This window comes from Mobula birostris, chromosome 19 (genome assembly GCF_030028105.1).
Source record: "Mobula birostris isolate sMobBir1 chromosome 19, sMobBir1.hap1, whole genome shotgun sequence".
Classification (NCBI taxonomy): Eukaryota; Metazoa; Chordata; class Chondrichthyes; order Myliobatiformes; family Myliobatidae; genus Mobula; species Mobula birostris.
In genome coordinates, this window is record NC_092388.1 from 1936001 (window position 1) to 1959578 (window position 23578).

The 23578-nt window shown below is 42.7% G+C and overlaps 1 protein-coding gene and 1 long non-coding RNA gene across 3 annotated transcripts in view; one reads left to right on the forward strand and one right to left on the reverse strand.

Annotated features, from left to right (window-relative positions):
* The window catches only part of LOC140212282 (uncharacterized), a 172047-nt gene that overhangs the window by 31605 nt on the left and 116864 nt on the right, over window positions 1-23578 (reverse strand). The gene's annotated exons all lie outside the window — the stretch shown is intronic.
* Window positions 1284-18677, forward strand: npy (neuropeptide Y). Its single transcript, XM_072282983.1, has 4 exons — window positions 1284-1361; window positions 1951-2138; window positions 17499-17582; window positions 18386-18677. The coding sequence occupies exons 2-4, from the start codon at window positions 1951-1953 to the stop codon at window positions 18408-18410; spliced, it is 297 nt and encodes a 98-aa protein (XP_072139084.1). The 5' UTR covers window positions 1284-1361; the 3' UTR covers window positions 18411-18677.

The window sequence follows — 23578 nt, forward strand, 5'->3', positions numbered from 1 at the left end:
GATTCGCATTTTTGATTCCACCATACGTGCAAAGACGTTGTTCCATGCACAGTAACATCGGCTGTGGAGAACATCGTTCCAAATGGAGTTTCTCATGTGCACACATCTAGGTATGCACAGGTGCAAAGAAAGACTTAGGCTTAGACAGAAGAACGATGTTAATTCCCCTTCATGCAGTTACGATAAATTAAACATTTACCGACTAAATAATAAACACTAGAGATGCTGCAGATGCTGGAAATCCAGAGCAACACGCACAAAATGCTGGAGGAACTCAGCAGCTCAGGCAGCGTCTATGGAAAGGAATCAGGCCGAGACATTTCATTCTCTTCATGAGGGCTCCTGAAGAATGTTCTCTAGCCGAAAAGTCGACTTTTTATTCTCCTCCATAGATGCTGCCTGACTCGCTGAGTTTATCCAGTATTTGTGTGCGTAAATGACTAAATAAAGCACTTAAAACAGATTTGCCGCGAATTTCCGATTTCTGCAACCATGTTTTGTGAGTTATTCCGATGGTTTCAGAGATCTGCAGGGTGCACCCGAACTTGTTGAACCAAATGTATGTTTAAACGACACAACCTTGCCCAGATTGAGTCTATATGGCGTTATTATACATACATCGGGAAAATATGACCACATTCTAACTGTACTCTCCATATCGGCGAGCTCATTTAAAATATGCTTTTAGTAGCGTTACAGTATTTGTGTTTCATTAAATCTCTGTCGCCTGGATATTGGATCTCATTTAAAGTAACATACTTCGAAATCAAAAGCTCTGGGTCTCTTTGGGGAAATATACAGTCTACTTTATAGACAACATATCAATTAAAACGGGAACTGTGGGCTTCCGGATACATCGGGTGCATTTTCTGACACCGAGTTGCAGGAACACCGTAAGGACAGTGGGAGAACGCAAACACTGACTCCAGTCGCAACCCAGTCAATGACATATTTTCGGCTCGCTGTCCGGTTCGGTGACAGTTTCAGCTCGCAGTCCGGGTGTATTACTGACGCTTAAGAGAGGCCGGGGGTTTTACCTCAATGCAACAAGACTGTATGTTCATTCCCGGAGGATGGGACTGGCGCGGAGGTGTGTCCAATCACTCTTATCAGGACTTCAGTGACAGGTACCCTGCAACGTCGCATCTGACGTTGTTTGGGCATTGCAGGAAAGTGCTCGCGAATTCTGGTCACTGAAGCGTGACCAGGAACCTCCCTCGCCTCATCGAGTGAAACACATAAAACGCAGGACATGCCAATACTTCCCCAAACAGCCTCAAAAAGGCAGACAACGACCAGAGGCGCAGAGTGAGAGAGAGAGAACGGCGGCGGATTTCCAGCACACTCCGTGGACCCAAAACGTGAGTAACAGGGACAGCAAACCAGTTTCATCCACTTAGTCACTACACAGAACGAAACGTGTTAAAATACATTATATTGCAAGAAAGAAAAAAAAGTTATCTATAATATTAATCTAATTCATTTTGATTGCAACTGTTCCAATGGAATTTAATGTTATGTTAATTATGTGAAGATTAAATACAAATTTATTATCAGAAATAGCAATATTTTGTTTTTTTACCAATATACATGACGATTAATCAAAGTTTATGAACAATTTATAAAAGTGATGCACGGAATTGCTTTTGTCCTTATCCTGGAATTTAAACATAATTAGGAGGGTGGGTGTGGGCGCCATTCGGAGAAGAATTGTTCAGTATAACGACTTGAAGACTGAAACGATTTACAGTTTCGGGACAAACAATAAAATGTGTAACACCAGCTGATCGGAATGACCAGTCGAGTACAAACATTTCTTGACGATAGCATATAGGAAAATACCAGTTATCGTCTTTTTTAGCTTGCCATCGATCTGATCGAGGACCTAGTCCGTTTCTCACGCCGGGAGCCGATTTAAGCTGAGTTCGCTGACGGTAGCTCTCTTTACAGATGCAGACTAATATGAAGCTTTGGCTGGGGGTCTCCACGTTTGCGTTCTGCATGCTCATCTGCATAGGGACTTTCGCCGACGCCTACCCCTCCAGACCTGACAATCCCGGGGAAGGGGCGCCTGCAGAGGATTTGGCCAAGTATTATTCGGCTCTGAGGCACTACATCAACCTCATAACCAGGCAAAGGTGAGACCGCCAGCGTGTGAACCGTGTGGCTTGTCCTCTCCGTACATCCAACTGTCTTTGCAGCAAGGAGCAATGAGTGGGGCAAAGCGCAAAACCAACAAAAGGGAGGGGAGGAAGAGGGAGAAATAAACGACGAGAGAGAGTGCACTTAACTATTTTAAATTAATCAAACCCAACGATAAAGCTTCCCAACCCCGACTTCTGTTAGGTTTAGTAAGTCAAGTACTAAAAACGACAAGAGATATGGCTGTGTCTCTGGTCGCCTCATTAGAGAAAGGATGTGGAAGCAGAGGAGACTTACCGGGATGCTGCCTCGATTAGAGAGCATGTCTGATGAGGAGAGGTTGAGTGAGTTAGGGCTTTTCTCTTTGGAGCGGAGGAGGATGAGAGGTGACTTGATAGCGGTGTACAAGATGACAAGAGGCATAGATTGAGTGTATAGCCAGAGACTTTTCCCAGGGCTGAAATGACTTAAACGACAGACCATAGTTTTAAGGTGATATGAGGAAAGTATGGCGGGGGGGGGGGGGATGTTAGAGGTATTTTAGTAGTGGATGTGTGGAACTCCCTACCATGGGCAGTGGTAGAGGCAGATAGATTACGGACGTTTAAGAGACCCTTGGATAGGCAAATGGATGATAGAAAAATGGAGGGCTATGCAGGAGGGAAGGGCTAGACTGATCTTGGAATAGGTTAAAGGGTCAGCACAACATTGTGGGCGGGGGCTCTGTACTGTGCTGAAATGTTCTATGTTTAATGTTTTATTGTGTCTGAAATTCTGAGGGCGTCCTGTCTGGTAATGGAATGCATTTATATTTGAAATAGATCTGAACTTTAACATTAGATAGCCATCAGTCCGGATTTGAAACGCCGGACAGAGAACGGTCGTCTGGGTAATTGTTCGAGTTTCTGCTGAATAACTAGAGTAGCTATACTCCCTTGATCCTGTACCCCAACTCCGGGAGACTGGGCCCAAAATATAGAGAGGGAGGGGTGGCAACACCGGACCTATCATCTTCATCTTTACAAATACATTGGATTATCACAAAATCACGTGCGTGTTTCAGCATTAACGCCGATTCTTCCCCACCGCACACACGCGGTGGTGGGGGTCCTTTTGGGATAGACCACAGTTAATGGTCTGTTATTGAACACGTCTGGAATCGCGCTAATAAATTGACCGCAATCCATCTGCTTTAAACACCAGCCAACAGTTTTTGGAGAATCCCGTTTTCGGAACTCACTTCTAAACGGAAGCTACTTTCAGCGAATATTCTTTTTCAAACGTAGAACAGTTCAGCACAGGAATAGGTTTTCGTCCCACGGTGTATATGCTAACCCTGATGCCAATTTAAACTAATCCCACCTGCTCGCACATAATCCATACCGCTACCGCCTCCATCCGCTGCCTGTTCGTGTTTGACTAAATGTCTCTTTAAATTTGTTATTATATCGACCTTTACCTCTGCCCCGGGAGAATGAACCAGACACCCATCGCTCCCTCTGTACAAAACTTACCTTGTAAATCATCTTTAAATGTTCTGCCTCTCACCTTAAATCTATGCCCTCTAGTATCCGTCTGGGCTAGCGCAACGTCTTACAGCATCAGTGATCTGGGTTCAGTTATGGCCTCTGCCTGTAAGGACGTTCTCCCCGTGACCGCATGGTTTTCCTCCGGCTTCTCTGGTTTCCTCCCGCAGCCCAAAGACATACGGGTTAGGGTTAGTAAATTGTGAGTATCCTATCTTGACATCGGAAGCGTGGCGACACTTGCGGGCTGCCCCCGGCATTATCCTCGCTGATTTGATTGGACGCATTTCGCTGTACGCTTCGATGTACATGTGAGAAGTAAAGCTACCCTTCAACTCTTTATTTTTCCCCATCCTGAGAACAGGACTCCGTAATGTTACATTCTCCAATCAACCTTCTTCACTCCATAGAAAACAATCCATGTTCATCCAACCTCTCCTTATAACTCATACCTTCGAATCCAGGCAGCATCCTGGTGACACCCAAAATGCTGGAGGAACTCAGCAGGCCAGGCAGCATCTATGGAAAACAGTAAACAGTCGACATTTCGGGCCAAGACCCCTCATCAGGGCTCATCTGGTGAATCTCATCAAAGGCTCCACATCCTACCCGTAATGGGGTGACCAGATTTGAATGTAATTATCCAGATGCTGCCTGACCAAAGATTTGAACGGCTGCAGCACAATGCCCTGATTCGTGGGCCTAGTCCTGATGAAGGGTCTCGGCCGGAAACGTCAACTCTCTGTTCCTCTACATAGATGCCGCCTGACCTGCTGAATTCCTCCAGCATTTTATGTGTGTGTATTGCTCTGGATTTCCATTCATCTACAGAATCCTTCTGTTGGCGCACCCAATACCCTGCCACTTTCTGTCAGTGACGTTAATAACCGCGGACTGTTTGCCCACCAGACTGGCAGGTTTGAAAATGCCCCCAGTATCTGATATCCAGGTTTTGTCTGAACACACTGAGCTGACTGGAATTGGCACCGAACGCTAGACTAAGCTATAAGACCAGTCCCAAACACAAACATACAATGATCTTAAAGCAATGTCTGGGCTGGCCTCCAGCTGAGAAACTACTGTACACCGCGATTAAGGAGCGTTCCGCAAGAATTTAGTCATAGAGCACAGAAACGGGCCCTTCGGCCCATTTAGTCCATGCCAAACTGTTATTCTGTCTAGTCCCATCGACCCGCACCTCTACCATAACCCTCCATACCCTTCCCATTCATGTACTTATCCAAACTTCTCTTAAACATTGATATTGAATCCGCATCCACCAATTCTGCTGACAGCTCGTTCTACACTCTCGCCACCGTCTGAGTGAAGAAGTTCCCCTTAAATATTTCACCTTTCATTCTTAACCTATGACCTCTAGTTCTAGACTCACTCAACCTTAGTGGGGGGAAAAAGCCTGCTTGCATTTACTCTATTTATGCCCTCATTTTCGCCATTCTCCAGGGAATAAAGTTCTAACCTGTTCAACCTTCACCTATAACTCAGGTCCTCAAGTCCCAGCAACATCCTCGTAAATGTTCCATGTACTCTTTCAGTCTTATTGATATACCTGTAGAACTGCACACAATACTCCAAATCTGGCCTCATCGAGGACTGACAGAATTTACACATAACATCCCAACTCCTGTACTCAACACTTTCTGGAAGTGAGGCAGTATCTATAGGAAGAGAAACCAGGAGACAGTTCTGGCCCGGGGCTCCGGTCTGTTGTAGTTGTCCCGGGTAGTCGGCTGGGCCAACGATTGCTGCAGTTGTCTCGATGGGCGGAGGCCCGCCTTCTCTCCCATGTGACTTCCGCACGGCTAAGGCCGTAAATGAACAACCCGCAGACAATTCACAAACTGGAGTTCCCACAACATTAACTGTAATTACAACAGTGCCGACTAGAAAGAAAGATTTCTTCGGAGGTGTCCCTGTTTTGCTACTAATATATTGGGATATACTTTAATCCACTATATCAAGTCCCGAGTCCGGTTTACGTCCTGTTCCGCATTGTCTTTGTAAAACAACGACGTAATGAGGCTCATCTGGGTTAGTATGCAGTGCCGCCCCCCGCGATTGAACTCAAACCGAATGCGCTCTGTATTATTCTAGCATAGAATCAGAATCAGGATTAATATCATTGGTTTATGTCATGCAATTTGTTGTTTTGCGGCAGCAGTACATTGTAACACATAATTTAAAAAACTAAATTACTATATATAAGTAGTGTAAAAAGAGAAAAAGAAAAAAGTGAAGTTCAAAGTTCAAAATAAATTTATTATCAAAGGACATATCTGTTACCATATACTGTACAACAGTGAGATTAATTTTCTTGTGTGCATACACAGTAAATCCAGGAAACAAAGTGCAGTGTACATGAATTCATTAACCATTCGGAAATCTGATCGCGGAGGGGAAGAAGCTGTTCCGGAATCGTTGAGTGTGTGCCTTCAGGCTTCTATATCGCCTCCTGATGGTAGCATTGAGAAGAGGGCATGTCCTGGGTGATGGGGATCCTTAATGCTGGATGAATCCTTGAGGCACACAGTTTCCCAGTATTTAATGTTCAGCAATTCTACATCTTTTTGTTTCCCTATATCTGGATATTCCTTCTATATGGTGATTATGATTAGTTTAAATTAATATTTTCTACTATTAATCGTTTGAAAAGATTGAACATGTAACTTTTTATATCTTGTAATTAACAAAAAGAATCAATCCTGCCTTTCTGCTCCGATAAGTGCTTTTCAGTTTATATTTCCTTACTGCAGAGAAAGGGACTATTTGGCTCAGAGCTTCTGTTGGCTCATGGCAATCCCCTTTCCCACTAAATTTCCCCGAAACATCAAAGAATGGCCTGATAGTACTTCTTTTCCTTTTTTGGTATTACTGTAAAATCCTTTATACTTGCAACTATTAACACTCTGCATGGAATACCAGGGTCATATTTTCCTCTTCTGCACAACATTTTACATTTTTGGTGTCTTTGCATGAAACATGAATTGCCAGCTTACTCTCAAATTCTAACCTGATTCCTCCAAGCCCCACTGGTTTCCAGCAGCCATGGACAATCTTCTGAACTGAAGCTTAGATAACTTAACCTTTGTTGTTTGCAGAACAAGGAATTAATTCCATTTATTTAGAGATACAGTGCAGAACAGGCCCTTCTGACCTACTGAGCCGCACTGCCCAGTGAATTCTGATTTAATTCTAGCCTAATCACAGGGCAATTTACAATAACCATTTAACATACTAATCAATATACCTTTGGACTGTGGGAGGAAACCAGAGCACCCATAAGAAACCTACGCGCACATAGGAAAAACATTCAAAGTTCAAAGTAAATTTATTATCAAAGTACATATTTGTCACCATATTCTGTATAACCCTGAGATTCATTTTCTTGCCGGCAATGACAGAAAATACAAGAAACAGAACAGAATCAATGAAGGACTGCCCCCTTCAAGGCAGACAAATAACCAGTATGCAAAAGACAACAAAATGTGTAAATACAAAAAAAAGAGAAAAATAAGAAATAATAATAATAATAAATAAATAAGCAATAAATATTGAGAACATGAAATGAAGAGTCCTTGAAAGTGAGTCCATAGTTTGTGGGAACTGTTCAGTGATGGGGCAAGTGAAGTTATCCCCACTGGTTCAGGAGCATGATGGTTGAGGGGTAATAACTGTTCCTGACCCTGGTGGTGTGGGTCCTGAGGCTCCTGTAATTCCTGCCTGATGGCAGCAGTGTGAAGAGAGCATGACCTGGGTGGTGAGATTCCCTGATGATCGATGCTGCTTTCTTGCGACTCTGCACTGTGGAGATGTACTCAATGGTAGGGAAAGTTTTACTGCTAATAGACTGGGCCGTTTCCATTACTTTTTGTAGGCTTTTCCATACAAGGGCATTGGTGTTTGTTTACCAGGCTGTGATGCAACCAGTCAATATACTCTCCAACAGTTCGTCAAATTTTTGGATGACATTCTAAATCTTCGCAAACTTCTAAGAAATTAGAGGTGCTGCTGTGCTTTCTTTGAGGGCAATTATGTTCTCGACCCAGGACAGATCCTAGGAAATGATACTACCAAGGAATTTACTGATCCCCTCCACCTCTGATCCCTCGATGTTAACTGGTTCATGGACCTCCGGTTGCCTCCTCCTGAAGTCAGTAATCATCTCCTTGGTCCTGCTGGCATTGAGTGAGGGGTTGTTGTTTTGACACCACTCAGCCAGATTTCCAATCTCCCTCCTGTATGCTAATTTATCACCACCTTTGATACAGCCAACAACAGTGCTGTCATTGGCAAACTTAAATATAACATTAGATCTGTGCTGAGCCTCACAGTCACAAGTGTAAAGTGAGTAGAGCAGGAAGCTAAGCACACAGCCTTGTGGTGCAACTGTGCTTAGGGAGATTGTGGAGGAGATCAAAATGACTGGGGTCTGTAAGTGAAGAAATTGAGCATCCAGCTGCACAAGAAGGTAGTGAGGCCTTGGACTTGAAGCTTATAGAGTCATCGAGAAGTACAGCACAGAAACAGTCCCTTTGGCCCATCTAACCCATGCCAAAACCACTTACACTGCCCACTCTCATCACCCTGCACCAGGACTATAGCCCTCTGTTCCCCTACTACCCAAGTACCTATCCAAACTTCTCTTAAGCATTGTAATCAAGCTTGCATGCACCACTTGTGACGGCAGCTCATTCCACACTCTCACGACCCTGTGAGTGAAGAAGTTTCCCCTCATGTTCTCTTTAAACGCTACTTTTCACTCTTCACCCTTAACCCATGACCTCTGGTTGTAGTCCCATCCAACTTCAGCGGAAAAAGCCTGCTTGCATATACTCTGTTTATACCATTCATAATTTTGTATACCTCATCCAATTTCTCTATCCTCTATGTTTTAAAGAATACAGTCCTAAGTTATTCAATTTTTCCTTATAACTCAGGTCCTCCAGGTCTGGCAACATCCTTGTGAATTTTCTCTGTATTCTTTCAACCTTGTTTACATCTTTCCAGTGACCAAAATTTCACACAATACTCCAACATAGGCCTCACCAATGTCTTATACAACTTCAACATAACATCTAATCTCCTGTACTCAATTATGAAGGCCAATGTGCCAAATGCTTTCTTTATGATCCTATCTATCTGTGACTCCACTTTCAATGATTTATGGACCTGTATTCCCAGATCCCATTGTTCTACCACACTCCTTTGTGCCCTACTGTTCACTGTGTAAAACCTACCCTGGTTGGTCCTACCAAAGTGCGAAACCTTGCGCTTGTCTGCATTAAATTCCATCTGCTATTTTGCAGTCCATTTTTCCAGCTGATGCAGATTTCTCTACAAGCCACGGTGCCCTTCCTCACTGTCCACACCTCCAATTTTGGTGTCACCCACAAATTTGCTGATCCAGTTAACCACATTATCACCCAGATAATAATGTATAGTAGATGACAAACAACAAAGTTCAGTGTCTACGGGTGAGGTGCCGGAGGATTGGAGAGTGGCTCATGTTGTTCCGTTGTTTAAAAAACGATCAAAAAGCGATCCGGGAAATTATAGGCTGGTAAATTTGATGTTGGTAGTGGGTAAGTTATTGGAGGGAGTACTAAGAGACAGGATCTACAAGCATTTGGATAGACAGTGACTTATTAGGGAGAGTCAACATGGCTTTGTGCGTGGTAGGTCATGTTTGACCAATCTATTGGAGTTTTTTAAGGAGATTATCAGGAAAGGGAATGAAGGGAAGGCAGTGGATATTGTCTACATGGACTTCAGTAATGCCTTTGACAAGGTCCCGCATGGGAGGTTAGTTAGGAAAATTAATTCGCTAGGTATACATGGAGAGGTGGTAAATTGGATTAGACATTGGCTCAATGGAAAAAGCCAAAGAGTGGTAGTAGAGAATTGCTTCTCAGAGTGGAGGCCTGTGACTAGTGGTGTGCCACAGGGATCAGTGCTGGGTCCATTGTTATTTGTCATCTATATCAATGATCTGGATGATAATGTGGTAAATTGGATCAGCAAATTTGCTGATGATACAAAGATTGGAGGTGTAGTGGACAGTGAGGAAGGTTTTCAGGGCCTGCAGAGGGACTTGGACCAGCTGGAAAAATGGGCTGAAAAATGGCAGATGGAGTTTAATACTGACAAGTGTGAGGTATTGCAGTTTGGAAGGACAAACCAAGGTAGAACATATAGGGTAAATGGTAAGGCACTGAGGAGTGCAGTAGAACAGAGGGATCTGGGAATACAGATACAAAATTCCCTAAAAGTGGCGTCACAGGTAGATAGGGTCGTAAAGAGAGCTTTTGGTACATTGGCCTTTATTAATCAAAGTATTGAGTATAAGAGCTGGAATGTTATGACGAGGTTGTATAAGGCATTGGTGAGGCCGAATCTGGAGTATTGTGTTCAGTTTTGGTCACCAAATTACAGGAAGGATATAAATAAGGTTGAAAGAGTGCAGAGAAGGTTTACAAGGATGTTGCTGGGACTTGGGAAACTCAGTTACAGAGAAAGGTTGAATAGGTTGGGACTTTATTCCCTGGAGCGTAGAAGAATGAGGGGAGATTTGATAGAGGTATTTAAAATTATGATGGGTGTAGATAGAGTGAATGCAAGCAGGCTTTTTCCACTGAGGCAAGGGGAGAAAAAAACCAGAGGACATGGGTTAAGGGTGAGGGGGGAAAAGTTTAAAGGGAACATTAGGGGGGGCTTCTTCACACAGAGAGTGGTGGGAGTATGGAATGAGCTGCCAGACGAGGTAGTAAATGCGGGTTCTTTTTAACATTTACAAACGTAAGAATAAATTGGACAGATACATGGATGGGAGGTGTATGGAGGGATATGGTCCGTGTGCAGGTCAGTGGGACTAGGCAGAAAATAGTTCAGCACAGCCAAGAAGGGCCAAAAGGCCGGTTTCTGTGCTGTAGTTTTTCTATGGTTTCTATGGTTTCTAAAGGACCCAGCCCCAATCCCTGTGGTATACTACTAGTAACCGGCCCCCAGTCAAAGACACAACCATCTACTGCCACTCTCCAGCTTCTCCTACAAAGCCAATGTCTAATGCAATTTACTACCTCATCTTGAATGCCCAAAGAGTGAAGGTTCTTGATCAGCCCCCCATGCGAAACCTTATAAAGTGTCTTCACTAAAGTCCATGCAGACAACATCCACTGCTTTGCCTGCATTGATTAATTTTGAGGGGATGATAGTATGCCCCTCAAAAGTTTGTAGGAACCTATAAACAAGAGAAAATCTGAAGATGCTGGAAATCCAAGCAACACACACAAAATACTGGAGGAACTTAGCAGGCCAGACAGCATCTATGGAAAAGAGTAAAGTCAACATTTTGGGCCGGGACCCTTCTGCAGGACTGGAGAAAAAGAGAAGAACATAAAAACTTTCTCACAGAAGACGCTGGATTGAACTCCCAGCTGCAACACCCAAGCTGTAATAGCTGTAACATTTCTAGCGTGAAGATAGATATCTTATTGATCCCAAAGGAAATTACAGTGTCACAGTAGCATTACAAGTGCACAGATATACAAATATTAAAAGTGAAGTAAGAAAGAATAAAAATAAATTCTCTCAAACAGTCCAACAGGAGGGGGTCATCACTTCCCCGGCTATAGGTTGACTCATTATAGAGCCTAATGGCAGAGGTAAGAATGACCTCATATAGTGTCCTTTGGAGTAGCACAGTTGTTTTAGTCTATCACTAAAAGTGCTCCTCTGCTCAGCCGAGGTGGTATGCAGAGGGTGAGAAACATTGTCCAGAATTGCCAGGATTTTCCACAGGGTCTTTTGTTCTCCAATGTGTCCAGTTTGACTCCTATAACAGAGCCAGCCTTTCTAATCAATTTATTGAGCCTGTTGGCATCACCTGTGTTTGCACCATTGCTCCAGCACACCACCACATAGAAGATTGTACTGGCAACAACAGACCGGTAGAACATGTGAAGGAGAGGCCTGCATACTCCAAAGGATCTCAGTCTCCTCAGGAAGTAGAGGCGACTCTGGCCCTTCTTGTACATAGCCTGTGTGTTGGTGCTCCACTCAAGTCTGTCATCCAGGTGCAGCCGCAGGTACTTGTACGTCCTCACCACATCCATGTCCTCACCATCAATAGTAACAGGGAGCAGTGCAGGCTCAGTCTTCCTAAAGTCCATCACCATCTCCTTTATCTTACTGATGTTGAGCTGCAGATGATTCAGCTCGCACCATTTGACAATGTCCTTCACCAGGGCCTGCATTCATTCTCCCATTCTCCCTTTATACACCCGGCTATTGCTGAGTCATCAGGGAATTTCTGCAGATGACATGACTCAGTGTTGTATCTAAAGTCTAAGGAATACAGGGTAAACAGGAAGAAAACCAATATAGTCCCAGTGCTGCTTATTACCACCTGCTGGAGGGTTTCGGCCCAAAACATCAACTGTACTTTTTTTCATAGATGCTGCCCTGCCTGCTGAGTTCCTCCAGCATTTTGTGTGTGTTGTTCGGATTTCCAGCATCTGCAGATTTTCTCTTGTTTCTGCTTATTACCAAGTCTGACCCAAGCTCTGAAGCCGCACAAACTGTGGTCTGCCAATCAAATAGTCCATTATCCAAGATACAATGGAAGTGCCAACCTGCATTGAATGGAGCTTTTCCCCCAGCAATGAGGGCTGTATGGTATTGAAGACACTTGAGAAATCAAAAAACACGATCCTCACGGTGCTGCCCTGCTTATCCGAATGGGAGTAGGCTCTGTTCAGCAGGTAGATGACAGCATCGGGACTCCATTGTGCTCCTGGTAGGCAAACTGCAGGGGACTGGGAGCTGATCTGACCAGGGGTCAGAGGTGAACCAGGACCAGCCGCTCCAGGGTTTTCATGATGTATGAGGTCAGGACCACTGGACGGTAATCATTCAAGACTTTCCGTTGGCCCTTCTTGGGTACTGGGACCACACATGATGTTTCCACACAGTCAGGCTGAGACTCTGATTGAAAATGTGCTGGAGAGCTCCACACAGCTGCTCAACACACTCCTTCAGAACCTCGGCATTCACACCATCCGGCGCTAATAGTTTGCCATGCCCGAGTTTTTCCAGAGCCCTTCACACCTTCTCAGTAGTGAAGATGAGTCCATGATGACTGGGGAAGAAGGGGGCTGTAGGAGGTGAAGATTGAGATGATAGCAGTTGGTATGTGGAGCTGTGGATGGTAGGTGCAGGGCAAGTAGGGGATTTAGATAGTGGTAGCCTATGTTGTTCGTTAAGAAATGTGTCTTAGCTTCTATCCAGTATAGCCTGGTCCCGATTTTACGGTTGTCTTCCTGGTGAAGGAGTTTGTTCAGGCAGGAACATGTGTTTATTTAAACTAACATTCCTTTCACTTTTTCAGAAATACTGTAAAATTATTTCGATTAGAAAAGGATAAATGGATTTTATCGCACTAACTGCTATGCCTCTGTGGCACTCTAGGAAGATAAATTATTATCTTCCATTGCTTTAGCGGCATCTCTTTGAACATTTTTACAAAGTGAAATGAGATTAAATTTAACTACGTAACATGTATCAAAAACAAAATTATTATTTTAAAATTGCTTTGCAGGTACAAAAAATCTCACAGATGTTGAACAGAATGTTACTGCAGCAAATGTGATTAAAGCTAATGAGAAGCACTAGCTTCAAGCTGGCTCCAACCATAACTGACATAGCATATAATTAATGCTAATGACAAATTGTGCATCAACTGTTAATGACTGCCTGCTGTGCATTTTCAGTTCTTTACAGCAGAACTTGGACACGAGGAGCCCATTCAGCCTTACATCCCATCGATCTGATCTTTATCCTGCTTCTTATTTCCCACCTTCACTACTTTACACTCAGATTAGGAACTGAACATCTCCTTATAGAACATACAAACCCCTTTCCAGTCTGTGACGTGAATTCAACCTGGTTTGTGGCACTGCAAAGCACTGCACTAACCACCACACTACCGTGCTACCCTGGTTACGTCTCATAACTTCCCTCTGCAATGGTTCGCCCTGATTTTATGGCTGCCTTCCTGGTCAAGCAGGCAGGAACATGTGTCCATTTAAACTAACGTTTCCAGAAAACTGCAAAGTAATCCCAATCGGAATAGGTTGTATAAGTGAAGGATGATGGATGGCCTTTAAAATGACAAAAAGATTTGATGGAGGAGGCACTGTTGCCACTGTGAAGAAGAATGAAACTACAGAGCATGAATATGATATGAGCATCAAGAGCTTTAGAGGCATAGAACAATACAGCACAGGAATGGGCCCTTTAGCCTACAATGTTATGCCAACTTATATAAACACGAGATCAATCTAACCCTTCCTCCCACATAGTTCCCCATTTTTCTTTCATTCATGTGCCTATCTAAAGAGTCTCTTAACTGGCCTTAATGTGTCTGCCTGTACCACCACCCCTGGCAGATTGCTCCAGGCACCCACCACTCTGTGTAAAAAACCTATTTCTACATCTCCATAAACCTTCCTCCACTCATCTAAAATAGATGCCCTCTGATATTGACCATTGCCACCCTGGCAAAAAGTGCTGGTTATCCACTCTTTCTATCGCTCTCATCATCCCATCCACCTTTATCAAGTTACCTCTCATCCTCCTTTGTACCAGAGAAAAGCCTTAGCTTGCTCTTTCCTAATAAGACATTTTCTCCAATCTCAGCAGCAACCTGGTAAATCTCATCTGCATCCTCTCTATAGCTTTCACATCATTCATATAATCAGGTGACTAGAACGGAACACAATACCCCAAGTATCATCTGACCAGAGTTTTATAGAGCTACAACACTACATGTGGCTCTTGAACTCAATCCCCTGACAAATGAAGGTTAACATACCATATGCCTTCATAACCATCTATCAACTTGCACAGTAACTTTGAAGAATCTATGGACATGGACTCCAAGCTGCCTTTGTTCTTCCACACTCACAAGAATCCTGCTGTTAATGTTGTACTCTGCCTTCAAGTTCGACCTTCTGAAGTGAATCATTTCACAATTTTTGATTGAACTCCATCTGCCACTTTTTTTGCCTTGCTCTACGTCCTGTCAATGTTCCGATGTAACCTTCAACCTTCTACACTATTCACCAAACTACCAACCCTCATGTTATCTGCAAACTTACTAACCCACCCTTCTGCTTCCTCATCTAAGTCATTTATAAAAATTACAAATAGGGGTTCTGGAACAGATCCCTGCAGAATACTACTATCTCTCTCTCTCTCTCTCTCTCTCTCTCTCTCTCTCTCTCTCTCTCTCCGTCTTGGTTGGCACCCAGATTAATGGTTATCAACCTCCAAGCAGAATAAGCTCCATCCATTCTCACTTTCTGCCTTCTGCAGACAAGTCAATTCCAAATCCACACAGCCAAGTTTTCCTGAATCTCATGCTTCTTGACTTTCTGAATGGGCCTACCAAGGGAAACCTTATCAAATACCTTACTAAAATCTGTACACACCATATCCAGTGCTCTACCCTCATCAATATGTACTTTATCACATCCTCAAAGAATTCAGTCGAGCTCGTGAGGCATGATCTGCCCCTCACAAAGTCCTGCTGACTATCTGTAATCAAACTACGCTTCTCCAAACACTTGTTAACACTGCCTTTAAGAATACTCTCCAACAGTTTGCCCACCACTGATGTAAGACTCACTGGTCTAGAATTTCTCTGGATAATCCCTATTAACTTTCTGCAACGAGGGAACAACATTTGCCATTATCCAGTCCTCTGGTACTAGCCAGGAAGGACACAAAGGTCAATACCTTTGTTTCCTGTAGTAAACCGATGTAAATCCCTTCTGGCCCAGGGACCTTTCCATCTTAATGTTTTTCATAATTTCTAGCATATCCTCATTCTTATCTTTAATTTTAATAAGGAATTCATGAGAGACTACTTACCAAGAAAGTGGCAAGAATGTGGAACCCTGCCACTGAAAGGAATAGCCAAGAGAAATACTGGAGATGCCACTACATATTGCAATGAGAGATGAAGAAATAGAGTTAAAAGTTAGAGAAGTCTAAGTGAGGCATAAGCAGTGATACTTATGGACTAACCTAGCACATTCACGTTGATTTGTCTTGACACAAATGACACACTTCACTGTGTGTTTTGATATACGTACATGTGACAAGTAAAGCTTTAGATATGTGATTCCAATTATATGGTTGACTCCTAAACAGCTTGGATCAAGGGTAGTTATAGATTATCAATAAATCCTGGCTCTCCCATCAAATATCCAGATTAAAAGATTACCTGTGTTTGAAAAGTGTTGATAGTCATTTGAATTGACTTTATTTCTTACATCGTTCACATACATAAGAAGTAAAATTCTTTAAGTTACGTCTCCGTCTAAATGTGGAATGTGCAATTTATAGTCATTTGTAATAAATAGTATGTACAACAGGACATAGAACATAGAACACAGAACACAGAACATAGGACAGTCAATATATCTTAGAAATACAATTGTACCAGCATGAAATAATCAGTCTGATAGCCTGGTGGAAGAAGTTGTCCCGGAGCCTATTGGTCCTGGCTTTAACGTGGCGGTAGGGTTTCCTGGATGATAGCAGCTGGAACAGTTAGTGGTTGGGGTGACTCAGGTCCCCAATAATCCTACAAGCCCTTTGTACACATCTGTCTCTGTAAATGTCCTGAATATTGGTAAGTTCACATCTTCAGATGCACTGGGCTGTCCACACCACTCTCTGCAGAGTCCTGCAATTAAAGGAGGTACAGTTCCCATACCAGGCAGTGATGCAGCCAGTCAGGATGCTCTCAATTGTGCTCCTGTAGAAAGTCCTTGGAATTTGGGAACTCATGTCGAACTCCTTCAATCATCTGAGGTGAAAGAGGCACTGTTGTACCTTTTTCACCACACAGACCAAGTGAGATCCTCAGTCATGTGTATGCTGAGGAACTTAAAGCTGTTCACCCTCTCAACCCAGATCCATTGACGTCAATGGGGATTAGGCTGTCTCCATTCCTCCTGTAGTCCGCAACCAGCTCCTTTGTTTTTGCAACATTAAGGGAGAGGTTGTTTTCTTGACACTACTGTGTCAGGGTGATGACTTTTTTCTCTGTAAGCTGCCTCATTATTTATTTCAGATAAGGCCAATCAATGTAGTATCGTCAGCAAATTGGAGCTGTGGGTGGCGACACAGTAATGGGTATACAGCGAGTAAAGGAGGGAGCTTACAACACAGCCCTGAGGGGCTCCTGTGTTGAGGGTCAGAGTAGTGGCAGAGGTGAGGGAGCCCACACTTACCACCTGCCAGCGATCTGTCAGGAAGTCCAGGATCCAGCTGCACAAGGCAGGGTGAAAGCTGAGGTCTCTGAGCTTCTTGTCAAGCCTGTAGGGAATTATGGTGTTGAATGCCGAACTGTAGTTGAAGAACAGCATTCTCACATCAGCATCCTTCTTCTCCAGATGTGTAAGGACGGATTGTGGAGTTGTGGCTCTTGCGTCGTCTGTCAATCGGTTGTGTCGGTGAGCGAATTGTAGGGAGTTCAGTGTGGGTGGTAGCATGCTGCAGATGTAGTCCTTGACCAGCCTCTCAAAGCATTTGCTTATGATTGAGGTGAGTGCGACAGGACGCCAGTAGTTCAGATATATTACCTTGGTCCTTGGTCCATGGTGGATGTTTTGAAGCAGGAGGTATGAATGGAGTTGTTTTAATAAAAATCTGCAGGTGAATATATTATTTGTAAATCTAATTAATTGAGTGACTGTAGCAATTTTCTAACAGAAAAATGTGTTGATTATTTGCCTGCATAAGGTATGGGAAGAGATCCAGCCCTGAAGCACTGGTGAGGACGGATTTGATGCTGAGAGAAAATGCTGAAAGTTTTCCTAAATACCGGTGAGTACAGAAAATTTTATAGTTTAAAAAAGATGAACTGCGCTGGGTGTGTTACTTGAAAGATAGGGGAGTGTAGAAAGAAAGAGAGAGAAATTAGCTTTATTTGTCACATCTCCATCAAAACATCAAAATGTATGTTTTGGACTGTGGGAAGCAACTGGAGCACCTGAAGGAAATCCACGTGGTCATGGGGAGAACGTATAAATGCCTTATAGACAGCAGCAGGAATCGAACCCTAATCTTACAGCTGGCACTGCAAAGCAATAGCACTAACCACTACGCTACCACGTTACCCTTAAACTGCTGTGCCACCCTGTACTATTGTGCTACCCCAATGCTACCTTACCACATCATTAACTGAATATGCATTCAATTCATACATATGTATTGTTAAATTTAATGTCACCTGAGTAGAAGGAGCATACTTAATGGTATGTCAAACATTTAAGAATTAATAACCTGAAGGTGTTTTATTTTCTCTGCTGACAAAATGGGAACATCTCCCATAAAAGGATTTCTTTCATGCAGCAACACACAAAATGCTTGAGGAACTCAATGTGTCATCTGTTGGGGGGAAATGGACAGTCAACGTTTCAGGCTGAGACCCTTCATCAGGACTGAATTCAGAATGTCTCGGCCCAAAGTGTCAGCTGGCCATTCCTCTCCATAGATGCTGCCTGACCTGCTGAGTTTCTCCAGCATTTTGTGTGTGCTGTTTCAGATTTCCAGCATCTACAGAATCTCTTGTGTCTTTTCACACAAATGTCAGCAGTTATATTTACTCAGTTTATTTCTGTTTGCAGGTATGACGAACCTTCCATGTGGTGATGAAGGTGCACACTTTCTGTAATGTGAACAGACATTCCAGTGAACACATCATCGCTCTGAAAATGAAACATTCCCACTGTCCCTAAAGAAGCCAGTGCATGTCGCATTCATCTGATCTGTACAACTTTCTTTCCCCGCATCATAAACTGTATATAAAGTTTACTTAAATAAACTACATGTACATTAAATATGTAATGCATTACAAAGCTGAAAAAGAAATTATTCTTTGTATGGTAAGAACAGGTTTGTGCTATTAAAATTAAATAATAAAACAATACAATCTAAATGGAGAATTGTATAAACTTAACTGTGTTTTAAAGCTGCCTAAGAAAGTTTACTAACATTATCGAAGCATAACATTTGAGATCTTGTTCTATTATAGAACCCTGAACTCCTCTATGATTATCAGTGAATTTCTACTGCTCTCTTCAGCCAGTGTCAAAACATTTGACTGTTCACCTATCCTCTCAAGATTCAAGATATTAGATTGTTTAATCCCATTTACCAGTACACAAATGTAAAAGATAATGACATAATAATCACTTTGGATCTGATGCAGCACAAAAATATACACAACACAATAAAGAACACAATATTAATTTAAGAAAACCACAATAAATATAAATACATATGATAGCTTATATTTTACAATATATCTTCCAATCTCAGTATGTCAGGCTAAATGTTTTTTCCCAATCATGTTAATAGGTATCTGAAACACAGTCAGGAACACCAGTCTCCACTAGATGCAAAAACCAGTTTCACTTTGATGAGAATGATATCATTTGGAAGTAGGAGCAGTTTACTACTTTGTATTGGGACTCTGAGCATTAGAGGCAGGAGATACAACACTTAAATTGTGCTTTCAACATAACAAGACATCTTAAGGAATTTCTGTGGAATGAACTCATGAAAGATGTTGCTAATCCACAATAGAACATAGAACATAGCATACTACAGCACAGGACAGGCCCTCTGACCCACAATGGTGCACCGATCTTTTAATCTGCTCTAGTATATAATCCATCCCTCCCACGAGCCTCCATTTTTGATCATCCATGTGCCTACCTAAGAGTCTAATGTATCTGCTTTCATCACCACACCTGGCAGTACATTCCACACACCCACCACTCTCCTTGTAAAAATCCTTACCTCTGATTACGTCCCTATGCTTTTCTCCAATCACTTTGAAATTTTGCACCCCTGTATTAGCCATTTCTGCCCTGGGAAAAAGTCTCTTGTTATCCATTCGATTTATGCCTTCATCTACCACTCCCTGTGTAAAAAAACTACCTCTGATAGATATTAAGGACGATGACCAAAATGAAAATGTCATGAAAGTTGCATTAAGGACCAATTTAACAGAAGAAAGAAGGATTTAAGCAGGGAATTCAGGAATGTTGGGCCATGAACACCTGTGATCATGGGAATGATTCAGCGGCTATCAATGGCAGACTACAAAGATAGTGAGTGGATTGTGACACTGTGGAAGAATTCGAAAACTGAGTTGTTGCTTTGCTTTCAGAAGTTATTGAAGGTCAACAGGACAATGGTGATGACTGGGCACGCCAGGTGAGCGAGAGCTCTCCATGACCCCAAGAGTCTACAGACTGAATCAAGGAAGTATTGAAAACACCAAATCCAGAGATTGTGAAGATGTGCTTGATAAGATGAAGGGTGTGTTTGTTAGGAGGGGTGGAAGAAGTGTAGAATGGAAATGAATAAGGAAAAATAGGAGGTCTTGGGCAGATCTGTTAGCAGTTCCTCTTCAGATTTGGGTTTATTTATTATGTATGCTATACATCGAAACATACAGTGAAATGCTTCATCTGTACTAACAACCAGCACACCCAAGGTTGTACTGGGGATAGCCAGCAACTGTTGCTACACATTCTGACACCAGCATAGCATACGCACAATGCTTGGCAGAGCATACCAAGTAACAAAGCAATAACAGCAAAACAAACCCCTTTCTTCCTTCTCACCATCCATCCATGAACATACACAATCTTCCAAACCCAGGTCTTTGGCCTTCTGTCTTCAGTGGACTCAGACTTGCAGGCATTGGTCTTTTGGATTCCCCAGCAGACTCACAGAGATTCACAGACTTGGGACCCCAGACACTGGGCCTCTCTTCTGGACTTCCGATCAACATTTCTAATCGAATTCCCTAGCAGACTCACAGAGATTCACAGACTTTGGGCTCCAATTAATGGGCCTCTCTTCTGGACTTCCAATTGACATTTGAGCTTTGGTCATTGACCTTGTGTTGAAATATTGCAGCAAGGGCTTACATATGTGGTAATTGGATTCCCTGGAATGGGCCAATGTTTATAATCAGTTTGAGAAATTCATCATAAACGCTGGCCCTTCCAAAGAATCACTGGAAGCCAGAAGATGAAGAAATCTGAAAGATCCACAAACACGAGAAAATCTGCAGATGTTGGAAATCTAAGCAATACACAGAAAATCCTTGAGGAACTTGTCAGGCCAGGCAGCATCTATGGAAAAGAATAAACAGTTGACATTTCAGGCCGAGACTTGTCATATGACCTCTTAAATCCAGAAGATAGAATTTTCTGCAGTTCCTGCAAAACCTAACCATTGTATCAATGTACTCTCCTCATTACAGCAGTGTGTAGGAAGTCAGATGTGAACGGAAGCAAATATTACTTGAACATTAGAGTTAAGAGGAGTGTTGGACATCATACTGAGCTTTCTGTATCTTGGAAGTCACCTCTCCTCCAATGTTAACCTTAATGACAAGACCCAACATTGTCTTAAATGCGCTGGAACAGCTTTTGGATGTCTCCGAACAAGAGTCTTTCATGATCGTGACATCTGAACAGACACCAAAATGTTAGTGTACAAAGCAGTGGTAACCCCAACAGTCCTGTATGCATCAGAAACCTGGACAACATAGCGAAAACATCTGAAGGCACTTGAAAAGTTCCATCAATGATGTCTTTGAAACATCTTAAATATCAGCTGGGAAGATGGAAGAGCCAACGTCAGCGTGCTAAATGAAGCAAAAACAACAAGCATTGAAGCCTACGTCATCAAGAACCAACTAAGATGGAGCAATCATGTTGTTAGGATGAAAGACGAACGTCTGCCGAAACAAATCTTCTACTCCCAGCTTAAAGAAGGCAAACGTAAAAGAGGCAGACAACAGAAGAGATTCAAAGACGTCTTAAAAGCCAACATGAAGAAATGTAACATCGACATCAACAATTGGGAAACAAATGCCAAGGACAAGAAACTCTGGCAAGCCATCATCCGAGAAGAAACAGCAACTTTCGAAGCCAACAGATGTGTAGAATTAGAAGAAAAGAGAAGAAAATGGAAAGAGAGGCAGCAACAACCAAAGCCCAATTGCCATCTGGAACTACCTGTCCTGAGTGCGGAAGAACTTTCAAAGCCAAGATTGGACTCATAAGCCACTTGAGAGCCCATAAGTAGATCAACAGAACGAAGACCATCATCCTTGACCTCGAGGGATAGCCACGACGACGACAACGATGAGCCAGGACTAACATTCCCTGGTCCTTATGGACAATGTAAAGTTCATCCCATCTCCCTCTTTAATGTTAGGCTCATTTAACCAATCCTCTGGCAATAAAACTAAATGTTTAGCTTAAAATGTCTTAACAAACAACTCAGTTCTTGGAGGTATGATGGTCAGACAAGGAGCCACACCCATTCCTGTCTCCAGCAGAGATACAGTTACTAGGAGGACCACGATTTATATTCTTTGCACTATTTCATGTTGGAGTTAAAACTGCCCCATGATTCACAATTTATTTTTAATGAAGATACAACCATAATGTTTGATTTTTCACCGTTCTAAGATACGCAGTTATAGTTTTTGCTGTGTTATAAATAGCCAGAGATGTGCTGGAATATTGGAGCTGTGAACATGACAATATTCCCACACAAATTTTTATTCTTTCTCTTTAATATTCTGCAAGCAGCTGTAACTCACCCTTAGTAGACTATCTGCTCCTGAAAGCTGAGGACCCTTAAGTTGCATTTCAGATTGAACACAGCAGCAAAGTACAGTAAATTTTCTTGAGTCATAGACAAGTACAGCACAGAATCAGGCCCTTCGGTTCATCTAGTCAATGCTGAAACCATTTAAACTGCTTACTTCTATCGGCCTGCACCGAGGCCATAGCCCTCCATACCCCTACCTTCCATGTACCTATCCAAACGTGGCTCAAATGTTGAAATCGAGCTCACATGCACCACTTGTGCTGGCAGCTCATTCCACACTTTCATGACCTTCTGAGTGAAGAAGTTTTCCCTCATGTTCCTCTTAAACTTTTCACCTTTCATTCTTACCCCATGACCTCTGGTTGTGGTCCCGCCCAACCTCAGTGGAAAAAGCCTGCTTGCACTTACCCTATCGATACCCCTCATAATTTTGTATACGTCTATCAAATCTCCACTCAATCTGCTACGTTCTAAGGAATAAAGTCCTCACTTATACAATCTTTCCATAAAACTCAGGTCCTCCAGACCCAGCAACATCCAGGTAAATTTTCTCTGCACTCTTTCAACCTATTTACAGCTTTCCTGTAGGTTGGTGATCAAAACTGCACACAATGCTCCAAATTAGCCCTCAGCAACATCTTATACAGCTTCAACGTAACATCTCATCTTCTGTACTCAATACTTATAAAGGCCAAAGTGCCTGAAGTTTTCTTTACAGACTTAGCTATCTGTGATGCCACTTTCAACAAATTATTGGCCTGTATTCCCAGATCCCTTTTGTTCTACTTCACTTTTCAGTGCTCTACTGTTTACTGTATAAGACCTACCCTAGTTAGTCCTACCAAAGTGAAACACCTCACACTTGTCTGCTTTAAATTACATCTGCTATTTTTCCGCCCAGTTTTCCTGCCGATCCAAATCCCTCTGCAAGTCATGATAGTCTTCCTCACTGTCCACTACACTCCCAATCATCCAGAAATTTGCTAATCCAGTTAACCACATTATCATCCAGATGGTTGATATAGATGACAAACAACAACGGACCCAGCACTGATCCCTGTGGCACTCCACTAGTCACAGGCCCCCAGTTAGAGAGGCAACCATCTACTACTACTCTCTGACTTCTCCCACAAAACCAATGTCTAATCCAATTTATTACCTCATCTTGAATG

Excerpts from the sequence above, each read along its gene's own strand:
- npy (XM_072282983.1), top strand. The coding sequence starts at position 1,951 with ATGCAGACTAATATGAAGCTTTGGCTGGGGGTCTCCACGTTTGCGTTC. Across the intron at positions 2,139-17,498 it reads AACCTCATAACCAGGCAAAG|GTATGGGAAGAGATCCAGCC; the intron begins GTGAGACCGCCA and ends TGCCTGCATAAG. Across the intron at positions 17,583-18,385 it reads GAAAGTTTTCCTAAATACCG|GTATGACGAACCTTCCATGT; the intron begins GTGAGTACAGAA and ends TTCTGTTTGCAG.